The sequence below is a fragment of the Monomorium pharaonis genome, unplaced genomic scaffold (assembly GCF_013373865.1).
Source record: "Monomorium pharaonis isolate MP-MQ-018 unplaced genomic scaffold, ASM1337386v2 scaffold_293, whole genome shotgun sequence".
Classification (NCBI taxonomy): Eukaryota; Metazoa; Arthropoda; class Insecta; order Hymenoptera; family Formicidae; genus Monomorium; species Monomorium pharaonis.
The window spans coordinates 10143-20158 of NW_023415575.1; the positions used below are offsets into that span (position 1 = coordinate 10143).

A 10016-nucleotide genomic window follows, 5' to 3' on the forward strand; every position below is an offset into this window, starting at 1 on the left:
CATTGGAGTCCTTCAGTATCGTGGAAATTAATTTCGCATTTTCCGGATCATTAAAGTTAAGAATTTCATCGTCATTAATTTCATTGCCGTTTATTTCTTCTTTATGTTTCGATTTTCTTCTTCGCATGAATTTTTCTATTATCTTCTGTGATTGGACTTGCATTGATACAAGGATTTTTAAAAGTGGTTTATTTTTCTTCTTGGAATCATATAATTTTCTTGCATTATAAAACTTAGTTCTTTTTATAGGCTCTTTGATAGCAATATGAGAAATGTTATTTTTATTATATTTATTTTTTATATTTATTCCAATTCTTGGGAATTTTAATTTTTTTAGATAAACTAAGGAGCTCTTTGTTTTTGACTTCCTTTAAGAAAAATCGTGTCGTGTTACATAGTGAGGTTTGGTTGCTTCCCTCCTTGCAATCGACTGAAGAATACATTATAGAATTTTGGAGATCTTCCTTTATTGTATCATAATTTTTAAGGGGGATTTGATATTCCTTTCCCTTTAAGATTTCAGAATTATTTATTGATTTACGAGGGGTTTGGTAACTTCCCCCTCCAAGGATTTCTGGATCATCAATTAAAACAGGAGAGGTTTGGTAACTTCCCCCTCCAAGGATTTCTGGATCCCTGGGCAGCCCGAGGAATGTTTGAAAATCTCCTCCCTCATGGATTTTTGGATCTCTGGTCAATTCAAGAGAGGTTTGGTAACTTCCCTCCTCAAGAATTCTTGGATCTCTGGGCAATCCAGGAGAGATATGGAAATCCTCATTTCCAAGGACTTTTGGATCACTACTTAATTCACGAGGGGTTTGGTAATTTCCCCCTCCAATTCGGGAATCTAGAACTTCGGGAGAGGCATAGGAGCCTGATTTTTGTTCTAGAATAGATTTTTCCTTCAAATTTTTATTTTTTTGTGTTAGTGTATGTTTATCTTTTTCTTTAATTTCAATTTCGTCTTTGGATTTGTTTTCAATTATCCCTTCTTTTTATTAACATCTGAATTTCTTTATTTATTGTTTTATTCTCTTCTTCTATTATGTTTTTATTTTCATTTATAATTTTGTCTTCATCGTTTTTCAAATTTACGTTACAATTGTTGTTCGTTTTATCTTTATTGTTAATATTTTCTTTTATTTCTTCCTCATTAATTTTATTAGAGACTTCTTGATCAACAATTGAGAAAGATCTAAGACGTAGGGTTGGTACCTGGACTTCTATTTCTTCGTCCAAGTTACTTACAACATCTATATACGCCTTTCCTGAGCTAACTTCCGCTAGAGTTTCTATCGCATAAATTCCATGCGCTATTTTTAATCTAGGTATATCCCCGATTCTTATTTCAGGGTTCTCTACTCTAATATAAAATGGTGATTTTAATCGCGGTGCTACTATAATCATTTCAGGTGAAAAGAAGGGTAGATTAATTCCAAAAACGTCTAAATGTCTTTTTGCATAATTTATTCTTGCGGAAGTTTGATAAAAAAAATCATTGCCTAATATACTTGGTTGTAAGATCGGAAAGTCGTTAGTTACAATGTGAAAAGTTATTTCCTTTCCGTAAAGAAGTAAATTAATTTCTCCTAGAGTGTAAGTTGGATAATCGTAAATACCATTTAATTCTAATATGTTGTCGTAATTGATTGTTTTATTTTTGGGCACAAAATTTTCTTTAATTAAATTTATTTCATAACCTGTATCTAACGCGAAAGTTATAGGAGAAGTTGATTCACAAATTTTTATCTGAACAGTAGGCGGACGACTGTGTTTGTCGAGGTTTATCATTACGGGTCGGGGTTCCCAAGCGTTTTGGTTAACATTTTCTGTGACGCCCATGGATGTGGAACTCGTTCGGTCTCCAATTGTATACCTGACTTCGAAGAAGCCATCGGAGTTTTCCGGCTCATTCATATAATTATTACTTGTGATACGTAGTTTACATTTCTTAAGAAGATGCCCTCGTTTTTTACAATAGTGACAGAATAATGAATCTACAGATACTGCGGTTTGCTCTAATTTAGATCGACAATCTTTAGCTATATGCCCAAAGTTATAACAAATTTGGCATGCAATTTTTGATTTTTTATTTATGTTATACTGTTTATTTTGCTTTTTCCAACAATTATTAGCCGTGTGACCCGGTTTATCACACCATTGACAGATTACGTAAGGCTTATTTTGTTCATTAGTTTTATAAATTTTACAAAATTTAGCATGGTGACCGGGTTTAGAACATAACTGGCAAATGACGTAATTTTCTTGTACTACATTAACGGGTTGTTGAGATTGAGCATCGCGGAAGTAACACTTGTCGGCTGCATGCCCGTGGATTTTACAAATTTGACATTGGATTTGCGTTCTACAATTAGAGGCTAAATGCCCCTTCTTATAACAGAACTGGCAATTTTCCCATAACCGGTTAATACTTTGATTTCTACCTGAAATATCATTCTGTCCTGGTCGTAAATATGCCATTGTGCGAAGCTCTCTTTCTATTTACGAGATATCGGCTATGGTTATTCAAGCGTCTAAAATTTTTTTATTTCTGGTTTAATTTTTAACTTTAATTTTTTAATAAAACATTCATTCACGACGTTTTAATATTTTGAGGAAAAGAACATTTTTGAAATTTTATATGATAGTTTTACTGTTTGCGTGATTTTTACTCGATTTACGAAGATAATGTTTTTTTTTTTATAAATGCAACCTAGTTTTCTTTGTAAAAGTTTTTAGATAAACCGTTATTTAGCTCTAAATATTTTGTTATTTGGGCGAGTTATCGAAATTTTCATTTTGGATAACACGCACTTTGCTTATAATTCTTTTGTTCTACTAATTTTGTGTAAATTAAAATTTGACCTCTACAGCCGGGATAGATTTTACCCCTTTTTCCGGTAAAATTTGATTATATATTTTGGCCGATAAATAAAGGAATGGCCATCACAATGAATTACAATATAGCAAAAAATTTGAATTCGATATTATTTTAATTTGTTTACGCTCATAAATATATCTAGTTTCATGCACTGACTGAATCATTACTCTTTCAAGGTTGTCGAAAATATACATATTAATAAAAATTCAGTTTAATGCAATTTTCACATGCAATTTTGTCTACTGAAAAAAGAAAATAATTAATTCAGGGAATTATTTATTAGGAACGAAAGCTATATAGTTGGATATTGTCTGGGTTTAATTTTCTAAAGTGATTTTATATAAATTATCGACTTCAGCATTATTTCAAATTGACCTCATCTTATTCCTTCTCAAAGACAACACCTATTTATCCCGGACGAGCCCCCAAAAATTTTAATTGTTCTGTTACGTCCAGCCTTATGGGATTTTACTCTTTATTCGGTAGGAAGGATATCTCAGGGAGAACAGGTAAGGCAGGGAAGAACGTAACAAAACGTGTAGAATTCCCGTAGGCACACAGTTTAAGGAGGGTATGTGCCTCGGGTCGAACGCACTTTTTATGACTCAAAAATATAGGTCAACGTGCCGATAGGCCCGCTATAACCCGTTTCGAGTCGTACGTTCGTCGGTCCAAGTTTCGAGTCAACGAATTGAATCGCTTTAACTCGGGATCAGACCAGGTGCAGTCTTTGTTCGGGATAGACGAGATCGTTGTTAATTAAAATAAATGATAAAGTTTCACATAAAATTAACAAAAGTATTTATTCTAATAACAAATAAAATGAAAATATAAAGAATACAAATAAGCGCTGAAGTCGTGATTTAACATAATTTGTTGGCTATGAATTTATAAAGATTAAATTATAAGAATGGTTCTAAATAAATTTCGCAAGAGTTTACAATGTTTAAAAATACGCAAAGGGTTATAAAAATAGATTTTCGATTGAGTTTACAAAAGTTTTAAAAGTTTAACAAAGGGTTATTAATAAAATAAAAAAAAACACAAAGGTTATTAATATAAATTTCGGAAGTGTAAAACTAATGGGCAGCTTTTTGTTTGTGAGTTACATTATATCTTAAGTAATTCGGAGAGAGAAGGTTAGGAAAGTGCAGACTCTTGAAAATTAAAACCGTGAATTGTTGTTTGGACTCTCGAACACTAAGGGCGGAATTCGCATACCGGAACGCCCGGTCGGACTCTCGAGCAACAGCCTCTGAATCCGCGCACCGGAACGGTCCGGTCGGATTCTCGAGCAACAGCCTCTGAATCCGCGCACCGGAACGGCCGGTCGGACTCTCGAATGACCGTCTCTGAATCCGCGCACCGGAACGACCGGTCGGACTCTCGAGCTGCCGGGCTCGCATCCGCAAACCGAATAAAGAAGGGGGACGAAAAACTCTAAGAGAGAATTATTTATAAATAATAGGAGGGTGTCTTAAAGAATTAAAATGGAAGGGAGATGTTACCATGAGTAACGTAAAAACCAAAGAAATTATGATTGTGGGACTTACTCATTGTTGGTTCTCGAGCAAATTTGTCGGAATCGAATAGATTTCTTGTCCGGATGGAACGGCACTAAAGTCTACTTGCGCACTGATTCTACATGATTACTAACTAACTAACTAACTCTAAAACTGTAACTCTAAAACTTTACTCTCCATTACTATTACTGACTATCTATTACTGACTGCTAAACTCTTATTACTGGTACTTTCATTACTGACTACTATTGCCTACTATTACTAACTGGTATAAAAAAACAACTGACTCCCTTCAAGATTTGGTATTATATATATATAGAGTCTTACAAGGGGAGGATCCAGAGATAGGTGGTTCAAATATTCTAATTGGTAGGATTCTTTTTCAGGATTGTGTGGTGGGTGAATTCTAAGTTTTCTTATTGGAGAAATAGTTTTTCCTTTTTGCCCAATCATACGTTAAGTAATCTGTCGAAAGTTTCTCTGTTTCCTCCCACATTCTTTCAATTTTATCGAAGGGATCCGACCTATCGCGTAGGTTATCTTCCCTTTGGGTTTAAGAGATAAATAATTTTTTCTATTGTGCTAGACGCGCTACGGTATGGGTTGCAGATGGAGGAAACGGTTATTTATTTTTTGCTTATGTTTAGATACTTTATTGCTCATTTTTTGTGAGCAAACGTGAAACTTTGCTTAGATCCCATGGTTGTTTTTTGAATTTCTATCTTCAGAATTTATTATTTGTTGACTCAATATTCAAAGGAGTCGGAATTATCTACTTGGTCGTTTCGTCCATCTATGTTTGTTATTACGTTTCTAACAGACTAATCCTAGACACATAAAAATTATCGGAGACCGTTGAAACGGAATTTCTTTTGTAAAATTATTTGTTCCTCTGACGAAGGGAAATCGTGGAGTCTGCCGGACGTAACACTCCCCGCCTTAGACAAATGTTGGGGGCGTATGAACACAACATTTGCAGAATTTAATAGGCTGAGCAACGATTTCTCTTTTTCATGGATTATTATATTTATTTGTATCGCATAATATCCTATCTTTCCTTATTCGTTTAGGTATTATTTATATCAACGCTTGTCTCTTAGAAAGAGGAAGGAAAAGGCAATCTTTAAAATCCTTTCTTGCTCTTTCGTCTTTCTTTACACGTGTATGTTTTATTTTAATTTCTAAATCAGATTATTCGTATGTACGCACATTTTTACGCAGTAGATAATGATTATAATTCACTTAATAAGTTGTTTTACGCATGTATACGCGCTTTTAATTTATAAATTTTCTTAATTAAAAAAAATTTGTATTAATATATTTCGAAGCTTTCCCTTTTTTTTCTAAAATTATTATTACCGTTATGTTTTTTTTTCTTGTTTTTTTCTAAAAATATTTTAGAATCACGTGAGTGTCAACTAGGTTTTTCTATTCTCCCCCTTTTTTCCTTGGTTTTTTTTTTTTCATTAAGAACGGATTTTGTCCAGAGACAATTGAGTATTTCTCGATCCTGTGCATCGCATTCCACAGGCATATCAACATTTGTTGATATAGGTGTGTCGCCAATTTTATCACTGTTATACTTTTTATATTGCATCAAATAAAATTCTTTTATATTAATTTCAGGAGGGCGACAAATAATCAATTCATCCTGCCGATATCTTCGCGCAGGGTTAGAGTAGTTATGATTTTGCAGAAGATGAGTTCTCAAACAGAGCAACACATCTGAACGGCATCAAGTGCCGGAATTGGATCAAATAATCAATTAGCGAGGTTTCATTTCTTCGCTTAAAATTTGTAAGAGTAAAGCGGCATTTTGCCGGATTTGTTTTTTTGACACTCAGGTGATCTATTTAAATTGTTATTATTCAAATAATTTTATTTTAATTTATTCTTTTATCTAAGCATTTATTATATTATATTCATATATCTCCTCTTAATAGAAAAGAAAAACTTCTGAAACACTATGATTAATTTGTCTTATAGTAACATTTAAATTCTAAAATTGCCTTATTTTGGCAATATGGAACAATGTTATGTAACAAGTTTTCGTAACATTATATCTTATTCAAATATGCAATATAAATTTGAACCTTAAATTAATGTTTAGTATAAAACAATGAAGATATAAAATTATTAATATATGTAACTTTAATGTCGATGAAAATATTGATAGAGAGAAAAGGTATCTTAAATATGAATTCCAATATTCATTAATGTCTGATTCGCTTAAGTTATATTATATTTCTTGGTTATTTTTCTACTTCGTTTTATAATTTAACTTGGTTTATATATGAAGAAAAGACGCAATTGCAGCGTGGACAATTATTGTATATCATTCATTCGACTTGTCACGCGAAATTTCTAAACGGAATATTTTGTTTTGACGCAATAATAACGATTACTTAGATTATAGAATCTTATCAAACTAAGATTTTATTAGGCTTATAAACAAGATTGAATATTGAGTTAAAGCTTGTAGCTTAGTTAAAACCTTTGAATATATTGATTCTTTAACACAATTATTTTTCTTTTACAAATTTTAGGAATATTTTTAAATTTAAAAAAATATTAAAGATTCTTAGTTTTTTTTTTTATCTATATATATTTTTTTTATTATTCAATCTTGGTTTCGTAATTATTATTCTATTTGTTATTCTTTCAATTATAAGCTAAAATTATATGTTATTTTTGTCGCGAAAATAAAGGTATTATAAGAATAAAACTAACAATTGACATTATTAAAGAATTTTACAATTATCTATTCCTTATCTACTATAAATTTATATTTCATATGCTGCTATCCTTTGTGATGTGCTGGATGTCTTTTATCTTGATTCCAGCCAATAATTATTTGTTTGTCTTCGCTCTCGCCATGATGCTTGAGCTTAGATTATTGTTGCATTTATTGTCCCCTTTTTCCTAAGGATTCGTATCTATTCTTCTCGGGTTCCTTTTTGTGTGGCGGGATAATTGTTTAGAAATGATGAAGAAGGATGTAGTGTATAAATTTTCCTACATGACGTAGCATGTGATTCAAGGATCCATTAAATGGATAGAGATACATGTCGCAGCATGTGATTTGAAAGTGAGGTAATATAACTTATTATTTTGCAAAATATTTTCATGGTTTTAGAGGCTTTTTAAGGATTCCAAATATTGTCAATTTGTAGCCTTTTGTTATCTCTTGCTGATGAGTAGGCTGTACAATTTTTTAAATTTTATTTTTAGTTTATTTAATGTAAGAAAACTTGGAATTAGAATCTTGTTGTTTTTTTTTCCATAGGCTGGGATCTAAAGATTTCTCGTCGATATAGTTGAAGTGCGTATATTATTTTTTATAATATTAACAGATTGTGGATATTGATTGTAATATTTTTAAATAGTTGTATATTACTAGTGGAGGATTTATTCGTAACTTGCTTAGAATTTGGTTTTGTTTATCCTTTTTTAGTTCTTCGTCCTTGTCGCGTGTTCTTCCATCATCCTTAATATCATTTATTTTGTCTGGAGGATCATTTCTATCTTCAATTTTAATTTTTTGTTCTTGCGAATCTAGTTGTTTCTTGTCTTTTATGTCTTCATCGTAGGTAAGGTATCCTTTGTCCGGGGGATCATTTCTGTCCTCGATTTCCTCAGGTTCGTATTTATATTTCTTCAAGCTCTTGAATAATTTTGACAAATGTTGACAAATGTAATGATAAACGTATAACAATGTAGTAATCATACTAATAATGTAGTATAAAATAGTAATAAATTTATAATTTCTTCGGTCTTGAAATTGTATTTTGTTAGATTTAAGAGACTCATGGACTGAGATCTTCTCTTTAATTTGTAATTTTAGCGGTTGATACATTTCCTCGTATGTAGATAACATTTGGTTAGAGTTCTTAACAGATACATCGTTAGATAATGAATCTTCCATTTTTTCATCAGAGAAGTTGAAGTCTTCGTAGCCTTCGTCCTTTTCATTGGAGTCCTTCAGTATCGTGGAAATTAATTTCGCATTTTCCGGATCATTAAAGTTAAGAATTTCATCGTCATTAATTTCATTGCCGTTTATTTCTTCTTTATGTTTCGATTTTCTTCTTCGCATGAATTTTTCTATTATCTTCTGTGATTGGACTTGCATTGATACAAGGATTTTTAAAAGTGGTTTATTTTTCTTCTTGGAATCATATAATTTTCTTGCATTATAAAACTTAGTTCTTCTTATAGGCTCTTTGATAGCAATATGAGAAATGTTATTTTTATTATATTATTTTTTATATTTATTCCAATTCTTGGGAATTTTAATTTTTTTAGATAAACTAAGGAGCTCTTTGTTTTTGATTCCTTTAAGAAAAATCGTGTCGTGTTACATAGTGAGGTTTGGTTGCTTCCCTCCTTGCAATCGACTGAAGAATACATTATAGAATTTTGGAGATCTTCCTTTATTGTATCATAATTTTTAAGGGGGATTTGATATTCCTTTCCCTTTAAGATTTCAGAATTATTTATTGATTTACGAGGGGTTTGGTAACTTCCCCCTCCAAGGATTTCTGGATCATCAATTAAAACAGGAGAGGTTTGGTAACTTCCCCCTCCAAGGATTTCTGGATCCCTGGGCAGCCCGAGGAATGTTTGAAAATCTCCTCCCTCATGGATTTTTGGATCTCTGGTCAATTCAAGAGAGGTTTGGTAACTTCCCTCCTCAAGAATTCTTGGATCTCTGGGCAATCCAGGAGAGATATGGAAATCCTCATTTCCAAGGACTTTTGGATCACTACTTAATTCACGAGGGGTTTGGTAATTTCCCCCTCCAATTCGGGAATCTAGAACTTCGGGAGAGGCATAGGAGCCTGATTTTTGTTCTAGAATAGATTTTTCCTTCAAATTTTTATTTTTTTGTGTTAGTGTATGTTTATCTTTTTCTTTAATTTCAATTTCGTCTTTGGATTTGTTTTCAATTATCCCTTCTTTTTTATTTAACATCTGAATTTCTTTATTTATTGTTTTATTCTCTTCTTCTATTATGTTTTTATTTTCATTTATAATTTTGTCTTCATCGTTTTTCAAATTTACGTTACAATTGTTGTTCGTTTTATCTTTATTGTTAATATTTTCTTTTATTTCTTCCTCATTAATTTTATTAGAGACTTCTTGATCAACAATTGAGAAAGATCTAAGACGTAGGGTTGGTACCTGGACTTCTATTTCTTCGTCCAAGTTACTTACAACATCTATATACGCCTTTCCTGAGCTAACTTCCGCTAGAGTTTCTATCGCATAAATTCCATGCGCTATTTTTAATCTAGGTATATCCCCGATTCTTATTTCAGGGTTCTCTACTCTAATATAAAATGGTGATTTTAATCGCGGTGCTACTATAATCATTTCAGGTGAAAAGAAGGGTAGATTAATTCCAAAACGTCTAAATGTCTTTTGCATAATTTATTCTTGCGGAAGTTTGATAAAAAAAATCATTGCCTAATATACTTGGTTGTAAGATCGGAAAGTCGTTAGTTACAATGTGAAAAGTTATTTCCTTTCCGTAAAGAAGTAAATTAATTTCTCCTAGAGTGTAAGTTGGATAATCGTAAATACCATTTAATTCTAATATGTTGTCGTAA

General features: G+C 31.9%; 1 protein-coding gene across 1 annotated transcript; it reads right to left on the reverse strand.

Moving 5' to 3' along the window:
- Positions 1–200: 200 nt before the first annotated feature.
- Positions 201–9808, reverse strand: LOC118648214. Its single transcript, XM_036294535.1, has 2 exons — positions 8944–9808; positions 201–626 (listed from the first exon to the last, which is right to left on the reverse strand). The coding sequence occupies exons 1-2, from the start codon at positions 9778–9780 to the stop codon at positions 291–293; spliced, it is 1173 nt and encodes a 390-aa protein (XP_036150428.1). The 5' UTR covers positions 9781–9808; the 3' UTR covers positions 201–290.
- Between the last annotated feature and the right edge of the window lie 208 nt (positions 9809–10016).

Coding starts and splice junctions, on each gene's coding strand:
- LOC118648214 (XM_036294535.1), bottom strand. CDS start 9,780: ATGATTATAGTAGCACCGCGATTAAAATCACCATTTTATATTAGAGTA. Junction 627..8,943: donor TTTTAATTGATGATCCAGAA/ATCCTTGGAGGG, acceptor AGGGATCCAGAA/ATCCTTGGAGGGGGAAGTTA.